This window comes from Nerophis ophidion, linkage group LG23, assembly GCF_033978795.1.
Source record: "Nerophis ophidion isolate RoL-2023_Sa linkage group LG23, RoL_Noph_v1.0, whole genome shotgun sequence".
NCBI lineage: Eukaryota > Metazoa > Chordata > Actinopteri > Syngnathiformes > Syngnathidae > Nerophis > Nerophis ophidion.
The window spans coordinates 18,425,665-18,445,520 of NC_084633.1; the positions used below are offsets into that span (position 1 = coordinate 18,425,665).

General features: G+C 42.9%; 2 protein-coding genes and 1 long non-coding RNA gene across 4 annotated transcripts; 1 reads left to right on the plus strand and 2 right to left on the minus strand.

Moving 5' to 3' along the window:
• Window positions 1-5,594: 5,594 nt before the first annotated feature.
• On the plus strand, window positions 5,595-17,084 carry LOC133541610 (uncharacterized). The gene is made up of 2 exons (XR_009803929.1): window positions 5,595-5,713; window positions 16,928-17,084. It is a non-coding gene; the product is annotated as an uncharacterized LOC133541610 (long non-coding RNA).
• LOC133541416 (dolichol-phosphate mannosyltransferase subunit 1-like) lies at window positions 7,367-8,005 on the minus strand. The gene has a single exon (XM_061884824.1). The coding sequence runs from the start codon at window positions 7,917-7,919 to the stop codon at window positions 7,659-7,661; it is 261 nt and encodes an 86-aa protein (XP_061740808.1). The 5' UTR covers window positions 7,920-8,005; the 3' UTR covers window positions 7,367-7,658.
• Window positions 13,228-18,230, minus strand: LOC133541608 (parvalbumin beta-like). 2 transcript variants are annotated; one of them, XM_061885093.1, is made up of 5 exons: window positions 18,078-18,230; window positions 17,176-17,246; window positions 16,953-17,085; window positions 13,622-13,731; window positions 13,228-13,542 (listed from the first exon to the last, which is right to left on the minus strand). In XM_061885093.1, exons 2-5 carry the CDS (start codon window positions 17,234-17,236, stop codon window positions 13,517-13,519), a joined length of 330 nt encoding a protein of 109 aa, XP_061741077.1. In that variant the 5' UTR covers window positions 17,237-17,246; window positions 18,078-18,230; the 3' UTR covers window positions 13,228-13,516. The 2 variants fall into 2 exon arrangements, with proteins under 2 accessions (XP_061741077.1, XP_061741079.1); XM_061885095.1 differs by having other exon boundaries at window positions 17,176-17,243; window positions 18,078-18,223.
• Window positions 18,231-19,856: the final 1,626 nt, after the last annotated feature.

The window sequence follows — 19,856 nt, forward strand, 5'->3', positions numbered from 1 at the left end:
TGGCGTCAAAAGCTATTCGCTCAATAGCTTCAATTTCTTCTTCAATTTCGTTTTCGCTATCTGCCTCCATACTCCGACCATCTGTTTCAATACATGCGTAATCTATTGAATCGCTTAAACCGCTGAAATCCGAGTCTGAATTCGAGCTAATGTCGCTACATCTTGCTGTGGTAACCGCCATGTTGTTTGTATTGGCAGCCCTGTATGACGTCACAGGGAAATGGTTTTGAAGACAGCGAAAATAAGGCACTTTAAAGCTTTGTTTCGGGATATTCCGGGACCGGTAACATTTTGAAAAAATTTTTGAAAAATACAACAAGCCACTGGAAACTGATTTTAATTGTTTTTAACCCTTTTGAAATTGTGATAATGTACCCCTTTAAATAAACTTGTGAGAGACTCACATTTTTGCAGAGTGCTTCTGTAACTTTTACAGAATCCAAACTCAAATATCTACTGTTGGTTCTCTGAAATATGCAAAATAAGACGAATGAATAATGAAGGGAGAAGTTTTCCTCCCACCACTGTACTTAGCTTTTTGAACATGTGGCCGCCAAAATTATTTCGTTGAATTAGCAAAGTACATAGAGAGCTTAGTCGGGCTAAACAAAAGAGAAAATTATTTCGGCTCAGACAGAAAGGTAATAACACCTTTTGTGCAATCCTCTGACGTTGCCTGGTGCATAATTAACTACTGACGTTACTCGATGCCTTGTACAGCTCTTTACTGACGTTGCTCCTATTTAATAAGAGGGTAGAGGACATACCTGTCAACATTAGCATTTCTATATATGGGGAATTAAAAAAAAGGTAAGACTTACCCTGACCAGAACTTGAACCAACATCCCTTTATTCCTACAGGAAGTTCTTAAATAACTTAAACACAGTTTTACTGTTCTACAAATTCAAAACGTTCCCTGGTTTTGTTTTATTGAAGATTGATATGAGTGCCATCTCCGGGTATGGGAGGAGACCCTGCCCCAAGTGGAGGAGTTCAAGTACCTCGCAGTCTTGTTCACGAGTGAGGGAAGAGTGGATCGTGAGATCGACAGGTACGGAGTCTTCAGTAATGCGGACGCTGTATCGACCCGTTGTGGTGAAGAAGGAGCTGAGCCGGAAGGCAAAGCTCTCAATTTACCGGTCGATCTACGTTCCCATCCTCACCTATGGTCATGAGCTTTGGGTCATGACCGAAAGGACAAGATCACGGGTACAAGCGGCCCAAATGAGTTTCCTGGCTCTCCCTTAGAGATAGGGTGAGAACCTTTGTCATTTGGGAGGAGCTCAAATTAAAGCCGCCGCTCCTCCACATCGAGAGGATTCAGATCAGGTGGTTCGGGCATCTGGTCAGGATGCCACCCGAACGCCTCCCTAGGGAGGTGTTTAGGGCACGTCCAACCGGTAGGAGGCCACGGGGAAGACCCAGGACACGTTGGGAAGACTATGTCTTGCGGGTGGCCTGGGAACGCCTCGGGATCCCCCGGGAAGAGCTAGACGAAGTGACTGGGGAGAGGGAAGTCTGGGTTTCCCTGCTTAGGCTGCTGCCACTGCGACCCGACCTCGGATAAGCGGAAGAAGATGGACGGACGGATGGATGGATGGATGAATAGTGAAGTGAATCAATTAACTCCTATTAAGGTGAGAACCTTTGTCATTTGGGAGGATCTCAAAATAAAGCCGCCGCTCCTCCACATCGAGAGGATTCAGATGAGGTGGTTCCAGATGCCCGGCCGAACGCCTCCCTAGGGAGGTGTTTATGGCACGTCCGACCGGTAGGAGGCCACGGGGAAGACCCAGGACACGTTGGGAAGACTATGTCTCCCGGCTGGCCTGGGAACGCCTCGGGATCCCCCAGGAAGAGCTGGACGAAGTGACTGGGGAGACGGAAGTATGGGCTTCCCTGCTTAGGCTGCTGCCACTGCGACCCGACCTCTGATAAGCGGAAGAAGATGGACGGACGGATGGATGGATGGATGAATAGTGAAGTGAATCAATTAACTCCTATTAAGGTGAGAACCTTTGTCATTTGGGAGGAGCTCAAAATAAAGCCGCCGCTCCTCCACATCGAGAGGATTCAGATGAGGTGGTTCGGGCATCTGGTCAGGATGCCACCCGAACGCCTCCCTAGGGAGGTGTTTAGGGCACGTCCGACCGGTAGGAGGCCACGGGGAAGACCCAGGACACGTTGGGAAGGCTATGTCTCCGGCTGGCCTGGGAACGCCTCGGGATCCGCCCGGCAGGAGCTGGACCAAGTGGCTGGGGAGAGGGAAGTCCGGCTTCCCTGCTTAGGCTGCCGCGACCCGACCTCTGATAAGCGGAAGGAGATTGATGGATGAGATATATTATTAAGTGTGATGCTACTAATGTCTCAACTTTCGGAAAATATTACAACAAAAATTTCCCTACACTACACATTAGTTGTTTTGATTCAATTTTAAGAACAGAATAAGATTGTTATATAGGACTGGTTCTTACAATCCCGGAAGAAATCAGCACAATACTGGAGAGACATCTTAAGTGGGGTTGGATATATTCTTGGGTGGTATTTGGAACTGACTGCTATGGGTTGCCAAACAACAAATCATCCCCCAGAACTGTTGGGTGTTTCAGCCTTTTATCACAATACAGTACACCCTCATCCAAGGCTGGCCCACCCCAACTAAGTATGTGCTGTCTGACGGCTTCATGCGAGAATTTTACAGCCCTTGGTGTCTCTCCGTTTCAGACACTGCCAGTGGCTGCTCCTTTCAGTGACGATAGCATGATTTTGGTTTGCCTTCTGCTAGGCCTGGCCTCTGATTCCCACTTCTTTAGGAACCATGTGGCAGAGCTGGCCACAAAGCCTCTGCAGACCACCTCCACCGGACGCAACCTAAACTCCAGCCTTGTTCCTCTGCTTCGGCTGCTAAGTTGGCGGAGCGCAGCCTTTTCCTATCCTATGCCTCATCGACGGCATTCTCCTAAAGGACTTTCAGCTCAGCAATGAGGACACGCTGGCAGGCATTGTACCGAAGGACCAATTCTTGCCGCAGGTTGGTCACTGAGAGTTTGGGTGGGAATGCGAGCCTCTGGCTTAGATCCACCTGGATGTTCCAATCTCTCGCTGAGTTGTGGAGGAGTCTGCAGTTGTACCGTTGTTTATCTTCTTCTCCAATTAAGTTGGCTCTTAACTGTGGGACTGTGTCCTGTGCACATAAGGGCAAGACATTGGTGGTTACCCTCCTCTAGTCCAGTTCTGCGGCCAAGCACTTTGTCTGCGGGCTATAGAGCGTTTTTCGTTCGGGCTCCAGTACTCTGGAATGCCCTCCCGGTAACAGTTCGAGATGCTACCTCAGTAGAAGCATTTAAGTCTCACCTTAAAACTCATCTGTATACTCTAGCCTTTAAATAGACCTCCTTTTTAGACCAGTTGATCTGCCGCTTCTTTTCTTTCTCCTATGTCCCCCCCTCCCTTGTGGAGGGGGTCCGGTCCGATGACCATGGATGAAGTACTGACTGTCCAGAGTCAAGACCCAGGATGGACCGCTCGCCTGTATCGGTTGGGGACATCTCTACGCTGCTGATCCGCTTCCGCTTGAGATGGTTTCCTGTGGACGGGACTCTCGCTGCTGTCTTGGATCCGCTTGAACTGAACTCTCGCGGCTGTGTTGGAGCCACTATGGATTGAACTTTCACAGTATCATGTTAGACCCGCTCGACATCCATTGCTTTCGGTCCCCTAGAGGGGGTGGGGGGTTGCCCACATCTGAGGTCCTCTCCAAGGTTTCTCATAGTCAGCATTGTCACTGGCGTCCCACTGGATGTGAATTCTCCCTGCCCACTGGGTGTGAGTTTTCCTTGCCCTTTTGTGGGTTCTTCCGAGGATGTTGTAGTCGTAATGATTTGTGCAGTCCTTTGAGACATTTGTGATTTGGGGCTATATAAATAAACATTGATTGATTGATTGGCTTATTAGTGATTCCTAGAGTTCAAAAAAAGTCTGCGGGCTATAGAGCGTTTTCCGTTCGGGCTCCAGTACTCTGGAATGCCCTCCCGGTAACAGTTCGAGATGCTACCTCAGTAGAAGCATTTAAGTCTCACCTTAAAACTCATCTGTATACTCTAGCTTTTAAATAGACCTCCTTTTTAGACCAGTTGATCTGCCGCTTCTTTTCTTTCTCCTATGTCCCCCCCTCCCTTGTGGAGGGGGTCCGGTCCGATGACCATGGATGAAGTACTGGCTGTCCAGAGTCAAGACCCAGGATGGACCGCTCGCCTGTATCGGTTGGGGACATCTCTACGCTGCTGATCCGCTTCCGCTTGAGATGGTCTCCTGTGGACGGGACTCTCGCTGCTGTCTTGGATCCGCTTGAACTGAACTCTCGCGGCTGTGTTGGAGCCACTATGGATTGAACTTTCACAGTATCATGTTAGACCCGCTCGACATCCGTTGCTTTCGGTCCCCTAGAGGGGGGGGGGGTTGCCCACATCTGAGGTCCTCTCCAAGGTTTCTCATAGTCAGCATTGTCACTGGCGTCCCACTGGATGTGAATTCTCCCTGCCCACTGGGTGTGAGTTTTCCTTGCCCTTTTGTGGGTTCTTCCGAGGATGTTGTAGTCGTAATGATTTGTGCAGTCCTTTGAGACATTTGTGATTTGGGGCTATATAAATAAACATTGATTGATTGATTGGCTTATTAGTGATTCCTAGAGCTCAAAAAAAGTCTGCGGGCTATAGAGCGTTTTCCGTTCGGGCTCCAGTACTCTGGAATGCCCTCCCGGTAACAGTTCGAGATGCTACCTCAGTAGAAGCATTTAAGTCTCACCTTAAAACTCATCTGTATACTCTAGCCTTTAAATAGACCTCCTTTTTAGACCAGTTGATCTGCCGCTTCTTTTCTTTCTCCTATGTCCCCTCCCTCCCTTGTGGAGGGGGTCCGGTCCGATGACCATGGATGAAGTACTGGCTGTCCAGAGTCGAGACCCAGGATGGACCGCTCGTCGGGACCCAGGATGGACCGCTGGCCTGTATCGGTTGGGGACATCTCTACGCTGCTGATCCGCTTGAGATGGTTTCCTGTGGACGGGACTCTCACTGCTGTCTTGGAGCCACTATGGATTGAACTTTCACAGTATCATGTTAGACCCGCTCGACATCCATTGCTTTCGGTCCCCTAGAGGGGGGGGGTTGCCCACATCTGAGGTCCTTCCTCTCCAAGGTTTCTCATAGTCAGCATTGTCACTGGCGTCCCACTGGATGTGAATTCTCCCTGCCCACTGGGTGTGAGTTTTCCTTGCCCTTTTGTGGGTTCTTCCGAGGATGTTGTAGTTGTAATGATTTGTGCAGTCCTTTGAGACATTTGTGATTTGGGGCTATATAAATAATTTGTTCACCAAACCAGAAATGCAAGTTGATTGGAGAGGGAAGGACATTGTAAGTGGCTCTGATTATGAAGCTCAGCCTGTTGGACTCCATGTTTGTCACCTCAAAAGACAGAGCAAAAAAAAAAACACCACTGGTTTGCAGAGCACACTCCAGGCCTGAAGGGGCAACAGTGAGAGCTGAGGGCTGAACATCTCCACCTGCTTCCACACAATTTGGCTTGATTGAGTTCACCTGTTCACCTGCTCAGAGCGCGTGCTTAAAATGTTTGAGCTTCAGACAGTCAGCCCTTTTTGACATCCTGCTGAGAGGAAGGAAGACAGCTCTTGTGTGGACTCAGAAGACGCAACTGGTGAGAAAACCAAAGGAAAGAAACGTTTGTTTGGACTGAGGGGAATGTTTAAAGAAAATCATTTCACTGGGGAAAATGTTTGAATGAGATAATTTCACTGATGTTTACACATTGTTTAAGTTGACTGAAAGTACATTTAAAAGTTATCAGTGATGTTTAAGTTTATTCCTGGATTGTTTGAATTCAATTTCATTCATATTATTGGAAATGTTTAAGTTTTTTCTTAAACCTAGTCCCTATCATCCATCCATCCATTTTCTACCGCTTATTCCCTTTTGGGGTCGCGGGGGGCGCTGGCGCCTATCTCAGCTACAATCGGGCGGATGGCAGGGTACACCCTGGACAAGTCGCCACCTCATCGCAGGGCCAACAGAGATAGACAACATTCACACTCACATTCACACACTAGGGCCAATTTAGTGTTGCCAATCAACCTATCCCCAGGTGCATGTCTTTGGAAGTGGGAGGGGCCTATCCCCAGGTGCATGTCTTTGGAGGTGGGAGGGGCCTATCCCCAGGTGCATGTCTTTGGAAGTGGGAGGAAGCCGGAGTACCCGGAGGGAACCCACGCATTCACGGGGAGAACATGCAAACTCCACACAGAAAGATCCCGAGCCTGGATTTGAACCCAGGACTGCAGGACCTTCGTATTGTGAGGCAGACGCACTAACCCCTCTGCCACCGTGAAGCCCTAGTCCCTATCAGTGGAAATGAATTGTTTGGATTGATTTAAAAAGAAAGCAAAGCATTTATTTTAATGTATGTTTATGAAACAGTTATTTTATTTTCTGTTTGATTTAGGTTATCACCCTAATCGCCCTAATCGCCCTAATCGCCCTAATCGCCTATCCTACTATCCAGCTAATTGGCTATTCTAATCACCTAATCTACAATTCAACTAATCAACACACCACTAATCATCCATTCTATTTAACTACCGACTATTCATTCGTTTCATCCATTCATTTACGCCGATAACCCAGTTTATTTGATTGCTTCAAATCAAATATCAATAAAGCACAAGGAAAGAGGATTGAGTTGTCCCTTTTGTGTCCTTTTTGAGTCCCACTGGCCCTTTCAAGTTTGGGCACAGCTGCGAAGAAACCTGAAGAACTGAATATAATTACTGAAATAAATCAACTTTTTCATGATATTCTAATAATATGAGCAGCACCTGTATGTGCTCCAATCACTCTATCACAAAAAAATAAGAGTTGTAGAAATGATTGGACATTATGTTCTTCCATCCATCCATTTTCTACCGCTTATTCCCTTTCGGGGTCGCGGGGGGCGCTGGCGCCTATCTCAGCTACAATCGGGCGGAAGGCGGGGTACACCCTGGACAAGTCGCCACCTCATCGCAGTATTATGTTCTTTATTTTGTGAATTATATTTATATAGCGCTTTTCTCTAGTGACTCAAAGCGCTTTGTTTTGTGAATTATATTTATATAGCGCTTTTCTCTGGTGACTCAAAGCGCTTTACATAGTGAAACCCAATATCTAAGTTACATTTAAACCAGTGTGGGTGGCACTGGGAGCAGGTGGGTAAAGTGTCTTGCCCAAGGACACAACGGCAGTGACTAGGATGGCGGAAGCGGGAATCGAACTTGCAACCCTCAACCGAGCTATAGTGATCCGGTTTTGAATCTGACTTTGCATGTTCTCCTTTTGCTTCTGTGGATTTTCTTCTACCTGCCCCAAAAATGTGTTAACGTTAATTGAGTAGCATCAACTATCCATGGGTGTGAATGCTGGCTTGTAAATACAGTATGTGTGCTGGGATAGGCTCCAGCTCAGCTCGACCCTAACGACAAGCGCTCTAAAGACGTACAGCATAGTACAAACCATGATGATGTACCTACGACGATGAACATATCATCTATTTAGTACCAACATGGTAGCGATACGGTATTACAGAGTGAGCAGTAAACCACACGAGGGATTTATGTGGTGGCGAAGAGCGTGAGCAGTCCTTTCACGAACGACACAATCTCGTTCCCTCCAAGCTTGGACTCGCCGTAGACGCGATCTACGAAGGAGATGGGAACCTCTCCAATGGTGTGGTTGAGCTGTCTGGCTCGGACAATCATCTCCATTTGAAAGACGTAACCTTTGGACACGCAGCGCTCGACCAGACTCTCCAGGACGTCCTTCTTGTACAGTCTGAAGCTGCCCGTGAGGTCCGAGGCGCCGGGCCTCCGCATCACTTGAGTCAGAAAGTTGGCACCTCGGCTGATGAGCTTCCGGCGCAAGTCCCAACCGTAGACACCGCCGTTGCCTTGGTAACGAGTGCAAGTGTACGTGAACTTTTGACCACGACTGTATGCATGTATACTCGGCCAAACAAACCTGATTCTGATTCTGTTATGGCTCACATTTTGACCTCAGGAAAAACTGGCCCGTTGATAAATAACAAAATATAAAAGTTCAAAACAGTCCTGCAAGCATTATTTATATTTATTCATTTTGCAGCTGACTCTCTGTATTGAACGCGAAAGGCCCCGATGATAAGTAACCGGATATGATTCCAGTGGTTTTGAAAAGACATCGGGGAGGAGTTCATGCCAACATGATCTCAGTGCTTTTATTTTTTTTTTTGCAGAAGGTAAAAAGAAACTCAATCGTCTGACTGTGTGTGTGTGTGTGAGAAAAGAAGAGGTTGGACATCGGATCGACAAGTTGGACTTGACCCACAGCCGGTGCATGATGTCATGTGCCAAGCTGATACCTTTGCAGACTATTCTGTTACCGGCGATCATTTATTTATTCATTTACATTTGCTAATGCTGCCTGCAGGTCCTCGCTGCTCTCTACTCGCCATGCGCTTTAGTCCCCTCGTACACTTTTTTGTTCATGTAGGTCATTGCTTCTGTCCAAGGTCCTGCAAGCACTGAAGTGAAGCTAACCTTAAAGACCAACTGCAACCCACTACTACGCAGTCTGATAGTTTATATATCAATGATGAAATATTAACATTGCAACACATGCCAATACGGCCTTTTTAGTTTACTAAATTGCAATTTTAAATTCCTCGCGAAGTGTCCGGTTGAAAACGTCGCGGTATGATGACGCTTGCGTTTGACGTCTCGGGTTACTCGGGGGGGGGGGGGGGTTGCCCACATCTGAGGTCCTCTCCAAGGTTTCTCATAGTCAGCATTGTCACTGGCGTCCCACTGGATGTGAATTCTCCCTGCCCACTGGGTGTGAGTTTTCCTTGCCCTTTTGTGGGTTCTTCCGAGGATGTTGTAGTCGTAATGATTTGTGCAGTCCTTTGAGACATTTGTGATTTGGGGCTATATAAATAAACATTGATTGATTGATTGATTGATTCTAACAGTGGGGCTTCACGGTGGCAGAGGGGTTAGTGCGTCTGCTTCACAATACGAAGGTCCTGCAGTCCTGGGTTCAAATCCAGGCTCGGGATCTTTCTGTGTGGAGTTTGCATGTTCTCCCCGTGACTGCGTGGGTTCCCTCCGGGTACTCCGGCTTCCTCCCACCTCCAAAGACATGCACCTGGGGATAGGTTGATTGGCAACACTAAATTGGCCCTAGTGTGTGAATGTTGTCTGTCTATCTGTGTTGGCCCTGTGATGAGGTGGCGACTTGTCCAGGGTGTACCCCGCCTTCCGCCCGATTGTATCCGAGATAGGTGCCAGCGACCCCAAAAGGGAATACGCGGTAGAAAATGGATGGATGGATATTCTAACAGTGGTAGTATTATGCTCTGGGCCTGTTTTGCTGCCAATGGAACTGGTGCTTTACAGAGAGTAAATGGGACCATGAAAAAGGAGGATTATCTCCAAATTCTTCAGGACAACCCGGAGGTTGGGTCTTAGGCGCAGTTGGGTGTTCCAACATGACAATTTGATTGATTGATTGATACTTTTATTAGTAGATTGCACAGTTCAGTACATATTCCGTACAATTGACCACTAAATGGTAACACCCCAATAAGTTTTTCAACTTGTTTAAGTCGGGGTCCACGTTAATCAATTCATGGTAAATGACAATGACCCCAAACACACGTCAAAAGTGGTAAAGGAATGGCTAAATCAGGCTAGAATTAAGGTTTTAGTACGGCCTTCCCAAAGTCCTCACTTAAATGTGTGGACAATGCTGAAGAAACAAGTCCATTTGAAAAAAACCAACACATTTAGCTAAACCGTACCAAATTTTGTCAAGAGTGGTCAAAAATTCAAGTAGAAGCTTGTGGATGGCTACCAAAAGTGCCTTATTGTGGTGAAACTTGCCAAATATTAACATTGCTGTATGTATACTTTTGACCCAGCAGATTTGCTCACATTTTCAGTAGACCTGTAATACGTTCATAAAGGATCCAAACTTCATGAGGTACAGGTGCTGTTCATATTATTAGAATATCATGAAAAAGTTGATTTATTTCAGTAATTATATTCAGAACGTGAAACTTACATATTATATCAATTCATTACACACAAAGTGATATATTTGAAATGTTTATTTCTTTAAATTTTGGTGATTAGTACTGACAATTACTGAAAATCCCAAATTCAGTATCTCAGAAAATTAGAATTTTAGTTCCGACTAGTACCAAAAAATATTTTTTAGAAATGTGGGCCAACTGAAAAGCATGAACATGGAAAGTTTCAGCATGTACGGCAATCAATACTTAGTTGCAGCTCCTTTTGCCGGAATTGCTGCAGCGATACGGCGTGGTATAAAGTCGACCAGTCTGTTGCACTCCTCAGGTGTTATGAGAGCCCAGGTTGCTTTAGTAGTGGCCTTCAGCTCTTCAGCATTGTTGGGTCTGGCATCTGGCATCTTCCGCTTCACAATACCACATAGCTTTTCTATGGGGTTAAGGTCAGGTGAGTTTGCAGGCCAATCAAGAACAGGGATACCATGGTCCTTAAACCAGGTACTGGTAGATTTGGCACTGTGTGCAGGTTCCAAGTCATTTTGGAAAATGAAATCTTCACCTCCATAAAATTGGTCCGCGGCAGGCAGCATAAAGTGTTGTAAAACTTGCTGGTAGACTGCTGCATTGACCCTTGACCTTAGGAAACACAGTGGACCAACACCAGCAGATGACATGGCACCCCAGACCATTACCGATTGTGGAAATTTGACATTGGACTTCAGGCAACGTGGATTCTGTGCCTCTCCTGTCTTCCTCCAGACTCTGGGACCTTGATTTCCAAAGGAGATACAACATTTACTTTCATCTGAAAACATAACTTTGGACCACTTAGCAGCAGTCCAGTCCTTTTTGTCTCGAGCCCAGGCGAGAAGCTTTTGACGTTGTCTCTTATTCAAGAGTGGCTTTACACAAGGAATGCGACAGCTGAAGCCCATATCTTGCATACGTCGGTGCGTGGTGGTTCTTGAAGCACTGACTCCAGCTGCAGTCCACTCTTTGTGGATCTCCCCCACATTTTTGAATGGGTTTTGTTTGACAATCCTCTCCAGGGCGCGGTTATCCCTCTTGTTTGTACACTTTTTTTCTACCACATCTTTGTCTTCCCTTCGCCTCTCTATTAATGTACTTGGACGCAGAGTTCTGGGAACATCCAACCTCTTTGGCAATGACCTTTTGTGTCTTGCCCTCCTTCTTTAAAGTATCAATGGTCATCTTTTGGACAGTTGTCAAGTCAGCAGTCTTCCCCAGGATTGTGTGTCATACAGAATCAAAACAAGAGACCATTTAAAGAAGGGGTGCCCATTACGGGGTGTGTCAGTCGATCTCCAGCCAGGCTTTTAAAAAAAATAGACCTAAAAATGAGTGATCATCAATCTTCACCAAGACGTCACTTAAATGACATTCACGGTACCGGAGGGTCTTGTGAGATGACGCTGGCTGCTGCAAGATCATTATTATGAAAGTATGACCGAGAGGAAGGCGAGAAACACTTTTTATTTCAACAGACTCTCGCGCCGTACCTTCCGTCAAAACTCTAAAGGCCGACTGCACATTTCCTATCTTCACAATAAAAGCCCTGCTTCATGCTGCCTGCGCTAACTAAATACAGAGTCTCGGAAAACTGGCGTGCACAAGCGATCCCTCAGAAAGCTGGCGTGCACATCGCTTGTGCACGCCAGCTTTCCGAGACTCTTATTTTGTTAGCGCAGGCAGCATGAAGCAGGGCTTTTATTGTGAAGATAGGAAATGTGCAGTCGGCCTTTAGAGTTTTGACGGAAGGGACGGCGCGAAAGTCTGTTGAAATAAAAAGTGTTTCTCGCCTTCCTCTCTGTCATTTTTTCATAATAATGAACTGGCAGCAGCCAGCGTCATCTCACAAGACCCTCGGGTGCCGTGAATGTCAATCAAGCAAGCTACGGAATTTGCCGCCGATGTTTTTCTTGTAAAGTGTATGGAAGCTGGATGAATTAGATGCCAAAAAGCAACCACTTTCATGTGGTATTGTACAGAAAGGACCACTTTTTTTCTCCTCCATTTGAAAATGTGGGCGTTATCATCATTACTGTCTGATTCCAATCCATGCAAGTCATCAGAATCAGGTAATACACCAACTTATATTCTTGTCTTTGTGAAAGAAAGACATCTATATGTGTTACACATGCTTGTATTATTAAACACATTTAACTTGTTTACAAAAATGCCTCTTTCATAAATAAATAAATATAAATGATATATATAAATGAGGTAGATCCCCTCGAGTTGGTCAATTGAAAAGTAGCTCGCCTGCAGAAAAAGTGTGGGCACCCCTGACTTAAAGGCTTTTCCAGGTGTTTTGAGTTAGTTAGCTAATTAGAGTGTGGCACCAGGTGTCTTCAATTTCTGACCATATTCTAATTTTCTGAGATGTTGAATTTAGGGTTTTCATTGGTTGTCAGCTATAATCATCTCCTTTTTTGGCAAAAAAACACTTGAAATGTATCAGTCTGTTTGGAATGAATGTATACATTCTACAAGTTTGACTTTCTAAATGGAATTAGTACATCCATCCATCCATTTTCTACCGCTTATTCCCTTTCGGGGTCGCGGGGGGCGCTGGCGCCTATCTCAGCTACAATCGGGCGGAAGGCGGGGTACACCCTGGACAAGTCGCCACCTCATCGCAGGGCCAATAAATGGAATTAATGAAATAAATCAACTTTTTCATGATATTCTAATAATATAACCAGCACCTGTATGTGCTCCAATCCCTCTATCACAAAAAAATAAGAGTTACTGGAACCTCAAGACAGCCCTGACATTATATCCACTTGTAAAGAACTTAAAGACTGGAGTTCCTATATATAGGCTAGGACTTCTTGTCTTATGACTTCACTGTCTGGTATGTTTCAAGTGCTGGAATCAAGTGTCGCAGTACTTGTGGTTTTATTGTCAGGTGACTTTTCTCACTTCCAGTTTGAGGGACAGCGCCATCTAGTGGCTCACACTGGCTGTGTTGGGCAGAGCTAGCCTTTCCCTTTTATGGTAGACATGATGACATCAGCATAATAACACATTTCCTGTCCACACCTTTTTATTAAGCGACATACTCGAAAAGACACGTGGTAAACCTCCAATAAGACCGCAGCCAAAAGAATATTTATTCTGTTCCACCGTATGTTCCTGGAAAGTGCATAGATTTGACAGAAAGCACAAATGAATATTTAAGACGTGAACACAACCGGACGACGGTCACAATCGCCATTTCTTTCTTTTTTCTTTTCCGGACAGCGTCTCGCGTAAGAGGAAATGTCTCTTCGGCAAATGTATAAAAATGATTTGTATTCAGATGAAAAGGGGGGAGGGGGGGTCGACGTGGGTGTTGTTGTTCCATCAGAGCAGGTCTTGTTGGTCAGTTGCCCCGGTTTATGCCTTGACCAAGGTAGTGAACTCTGCAGATGGACATAGAGACGTCTTATTGCAAGCATGTATTTCCTGCACGTTTTCTAAGAATGATTAAGCCGCCCGTACCATCCACGCCAATCTTGCCATCTCCGTCGGTGTCACCGGCCTTGAGGAAAACCTTGGTCTCGGCGTCGTTCAGGGGGCGTGCACCTGACTTGAAGTTCTGCAGGAACAGCCTGTGGATACACAAAGGTCAATTCACTTTTTCACCTCAATCTCGCCGTCAAATTTACCATTTGAAAAAAAAAATGTTGTCATCCTTTAAGTGTAGTTAAGTTTGATACATAATTTTGAATCATTTTTATCAATCAATCAATCAATGTTTACTTATATAGCCCTAAATCACTAGTGTCTCAAAGGGCTGCACAAACCACTACGACATCCTCGGTAGGCCCACATAAGGGCAAGGAAAACTCACACCCAGTGGGACGTCGGTGACAATAATGACTATGAGAACCTTGGAGAGGAGGAAAGCAATGGATGTCGAGCGGGTCTAACATGATACTGTGAAAGTTCAATCCACAATGGATCCAACACAGTCGCGAGAGTCCAGTCCAGAGCGGATCCAGCACAGCAGCGAGAGTCCCGTTCACAGCGGAGCCAGCAGGAAACCATCCCAAGCGGAGGCGGATTTTTAAAGTAGGATATAGAGACCACACAAATCCACTCTTCATTAGGTCAGGATTACTAAAACTAAAAGACATTGTAGAATTGAATACACTATTAATGATGTTCGAAGCGAGAAATAAAGTTCTTCCGAAGGACATAGAAAAGTTCTTTGTGTTCACATCTGAAGATGAGAACCACAGAAGGCCGTATGACTTCAAACATCCAAGAGCGCCAACAAATTTGAAACAGATGTGCTTGTCTGTTGTTGCTGTGAAAGCATGGAATTCTCTAAACAAAGACTTAAAAAGCTGTAAGAATATATTTGTTATAAAAGTTATAAAAAGAGAAAACTGAAATGATATCAAACTGGACGTGTCATTGTGAAAGTGCTGAAAGGAAAATGGAAAAGTATGTTGGAGTTTGGGTGTTGGTGGAGGGAACAGTTATAATTCTTCTAAAATTACTGTAATTTGTGTTAAAAAAAAAAGGGGGCGGATAAATATAAGAATATTATTCTTCCATCTGCTCCTTTCTGATCATGGAAATGTATAAGAAAGAAAAACAAAAAAAACAATGACAGTGTCAATTGTACGTGGCTTGTAAATATGCATTTTCATGAAAGGAATAAAAATATGATGATGAATGTATTAGTTTTCTGTTAAATGTATTAATTGTAGTAATATTGATTTAATTTAATTGTATTTTATCTGATTTACTCAACCATTCAACTTTAATACATGCTTTTAATAAAATTACTGCAAAATATATTTTTTGATTAAACGTTTAGTATTTGTAATTTCTTTCATATATTATGTTACTATTTAAATTTTCACATTAAATTTTGTAATTGTAACTATAAAGTTTACGGAATGAAAACTAAATTACTATTATTATTTGTATTATATTAGAAAATATTTACATTTTGTTGTAGCTGAGATAGGCGCCAGCGCCCCCCCCGCGACCCCGAAAGGGAATAAGCGGTAGAAAATGGATGGATGGATAGATTTATTTGTTATTGTATGCACACACACACACACACACACATATATATAAATATATATATATTTTTTTTACTTAACATCCTCATCAAAAGTAAGTTTTGATTCAATAAATTTTAATGTTATTTACTATTATTTAATCTATAAAACTAATACTAGTTATACTTAATTATTTACCTCAATATTACTATCTTTTTGAAGATAATTATTAAACATGTTTATTAATATTTGTTATTTTTTACACACACATATATATAATATTTAATATTTAATAAACTAGTCATACTTAATTATTTACCTCAATATTATCTTTTTATAGATAATTATTAAACATGTTTAAGATTGTGTTATAGTATATATATATATATATATATATATATATATATATATATACTCAACATCCTCATCAAAAGTAACAGTTTTGATTCAACTAATTTTATTGTGTTATTTAATATTATTTAAAAATCTTTAAAACTAATACTAGCTATACTTAATTATTAACCTAAGGACTATTACCTTTTTATAGATAATTATCAAACATGTTTATTGATATTTTTTATTATTGTATACACTTATATTTATTATATATATATATATATACTCAACATCCTCATCAAAAATATTATTGAAACTAGTTATATTTAATTATTTACCTCAAGACTTTCATCTTTTTTTATAGATTAATAAACATGTTTGTTTAATCTTTTTTTTTCTACACACACATATATAATATTTCATATTATTTAATAAACTAGTCATACTTAATTTACCTCAATATTATCTTTTTATAGATAATTATTAAACATGTTTAAGATTTGTTTATAGTTTATATATGTATATATATATATATATACTCAACATCCTCATCAAAAGTAACAGTTTTGATTCAACTAATTTTATTGTGTTATTTAATATTATTTAATAATCTATAAAACTAATACTAGTTATACTTAATTATTTACCTCAATATTACTATCTTTTTGAAGATAATTATTAAACATGTTTATTAATATTTGTTATTTTTTACACACACATATATATATTTAATATTATTTAATAAACTAGTCATACTTAATTATTTACCTCAATATTATCTTTTTATAGATAATTAAACATGTTTAAGATTTGGTTATAGTATATATATATATATATATATATACTCAACATCTTCATCAAAAGTAACAGTTTTGATTCAACTAATTTTATTGTGTTATTTAATATTATTTAAAACATCTTTAAAACTAATACTAGCTATACTTAATTATTTACCTAAGGACTATTACCTTTTTATAGATAATTATCAAACATGTTTATTGATATTTTTTATTATTGTATACACTTATATTTATTATATATACTCAACATCCTCATCAAAAATAATATTAATGAAACTAGTTATACTTAATTATTTACCTCAAGACTTTCATCTTTTTTTCATAGATTAACAAACATGTTTGTTCATCTTCTTTTTTTTTTAATTGATATATTTTTATTATTCATTATGTTTGCTTCTAATTATTATGTATTGATAATTCTCTCTTATTTAATTAAAAAAGATGTACAAATGTACCTCATCTCACCGTATTGGGCAATGAAATAATGACCAAGGGTCATAAATATGCCAAGAAATACCTTCCTGCTTTAACATTAAGTGTTTTTTAAGAGCTATGGGGAATTTATTAAATGTAACACAAATTCTGTATGTACTTTATTAGCTATTTAAAAGATAATGCATCACTAAACAGTGTTTGTTGTTCTCCTGCAGGCTGCATGCTGCTGCGTGTTCTTACTTGAGCTCATCCTCCTCAATGAACCCGCTCTTGTCCTGATCGATGATGGCGAACGCCTTCTTCAAGTCGTCGATGGACTTGTGGGCCAGGCCGCAGGCGCTGAAGAACTTCTTGTGGTCGAACGATCCGGCAGCTTCAGTCAAAAAGACGCCAAACGTTACAGCGACACGTTTCGGGGGTGAGGAGCAATTTTTTTTTTTTTTTAAATTGTGATTGGTGTCACCTTTGCACGCTTCCAGGGCTGCAGTCACCTCAGCATCATGGAGTAAATTTGAGAAGGCCATTTTTGATCTGCTGGATTGGGGAAAAAAAAAGAAGCTATTTTTTTTTATTATCGTATCTTGCATTTTAGAAGGAACTCCCGACAAAAGTTAAAAGCTATTTTAGTCAAAGGTCGCTTGTGAGCATGTAACTTTATAGGTGACAAGAGCTCCAAGTCTTCTTCAAGCAGCTGACGCTGATCCTTCCAGCACTGCAATGCTTCCCCCCCCCCCGACTTTTACGTTATATCAGGGGTCGGGAGAGAGCCATGAAAGCCAAATATCTTAAAATGTATTTCCGTGAGTGCCACATAATATTTTTAACACTGAATACAACTGTAAGGTTCAAACACTGAGGACATTTATTAAACAGACAAGAAGCAAGGAATTAAACAGAGACAGGATTCAATTTAGCTCAATGAGGAGAAAGGTATGGCGCTGTACTCTTGTACAATGTCGTCCCTACGCTCTGACAAGAGAATTCTATGCCTCCTCTTTTATTTGGACTTTCCCTTTTTTACAACAAAATAATGCGTGCATCTCTTATTCTTTTTAATAACATCGTTATTCCGAAGCTAACCAATAATAAATAAAACCTTTTGACCATTAATGAGACTGAATGGATTCAAATGCATGAGATTGTTTTATATTTTGAATAATATTTTTAGCACTGTGATTACCAGCGGGATTATTCATTTCTTATCGTGTTAAGCAATGTCGGCTCAGATTTATCCGAGAGCCAGATGCGGTTATCAAAAGAGCCACATCCGGCTCGAGAGCCATAGGTTCCCCACCCCTGCGTTATATGCTCTGCAACAAATACACATTTCTCCTCTTTCCTCCATCTTCCGTGAATCAAACTCACCTCTGACGGGGTGGGGGGGTGGTCTTTGTTTAGGAGGCTTACGGATGATGCGGGACAGGAGTCGGGGAGTCGACTGCAGTGGTCGCCCGGACGCCGCCGGTGACCTTTTATAGTTTCGCCCCGTCGAAATCCCAGGAATTGGATAATTGACACCGCTGAGATGATGGGAGGGTGGTGGCTTTCCGACATTTGTCCCCCGGCGACCCCCCCAGCCAGGGAGCGCTCTATTTTTAAAGTTTCACAAACGAAGACGCTTAAAAGGTGCGTTTGAAGAAGTCCTCCCCGTGCTAAGAATAGGGGCGCTCTTGGAGGGGCGAAAAAGGAACACACAGCCTTTTTCCACATGGTTAGTCTTCTGGAATGACTGGGGTCACCTTTTTTTTTTGCAAATAAGAACATGACAAAATCCTCCCAGTTTTACATTGCAGTATATTACAAACCCATAGGTGGCACCAGTGTCGAACGATGGGGACTCAAATTGTCAGCTGTCACTTCTAATGCTAACAAGCCCTCCCGGCCCGACCCCCTAAAAGAGTTTGAATTTGATAGGGCTTGAGCTTGTCAACATTTTGTTTTTTTCTCGCCCAGCTGTGATGTTGACCAAAGAGGTTTCAATGGAAGTAAAACAAACTTTTTACCAGCTAAGCGGAAGCGTTTGCAGCTACCTAGCACGGGTGTGGGGAAAAAAATCGATTCGAATTTTAATCGCGATTCTGAATCAATCAATCAATCAATCAATGTTTACTTATATAGCCCTAAATCACTAGTGTCTCAAAGGGCTGCACAAACCACCACGACATCCTCGGTAGGCCCACATAAGGACAAGGAAAACTCACACCCAGTGGGACGTCGGTGACAATGATGACTATGAGAACCTTGGAGAGGACTAAAGCAATGGATGTCGAGCGGGTCTAACATGATACTGTGAAAGATCAATCCATAATGGATCCAACACAGTCGCGAGAGTCCAGTCCAGAGCGGATCCGACACAGCAGCGAGAGTCCCGTTCACAGCGGAGCCAGCAGGAAACCATCCCAAGAGGAGGCTGATCAGCAGCGCAGAGATGTCCCCAGCCGATACACAGGCAAGCAGTACATGGCCACCGGATCGGACCGGACCCCCTCCACACGGGAGAGTGGGACATAGAAGAAAAAGAAAAGAAGCGGCAGATCAACTGGTCTAAAAAGGGAGTCTATTTAAAGGCTAGAGTATACAAATGAGTTTTAAGGTGAGACTTAAATGCTTCTACTGAGGTAGCATCTCGAACTGTTACCGGGAGGGCATTCCAGAGCACTGGAGCCCGAAATGAAAAAGCTCTACAGCCCGCAGACTTTTTTTGGGCTTTGGGAATCGATTCCATCCATTTTTTTACCGCTTATTCCCTTTTGGGGTCGCGGGGGACGCTGGCGCCTATCTTAGCTACAATCGGGCGGAAGGCGGGGTACACCCTGGACAAGTCGCCACCTCATCGCAGGGCCAACACAGATAGACAGACAACATTCACACTCAAGGGCCAATTTAGTGTTGCCAATCAACGTATACCCAAGATGGTAGTCTTTGGGAGTACCCGGAGGGAACCCACGCATTCACGGGGAGAACATGCGAACTCCACACAGAAAGATCCCGAGCCTGGATTTGAACCCAGGACTGCAGGACCTTCATATTGTGAGGCAGACGCACTAACCCCTCTGCCACCGTGAAGCCTCAGAATTATATGGCTGTGTATTGTTTTGTTGGATTGATTAAAAAATGAGAATTTTTTTTATCAATCCAACAAGA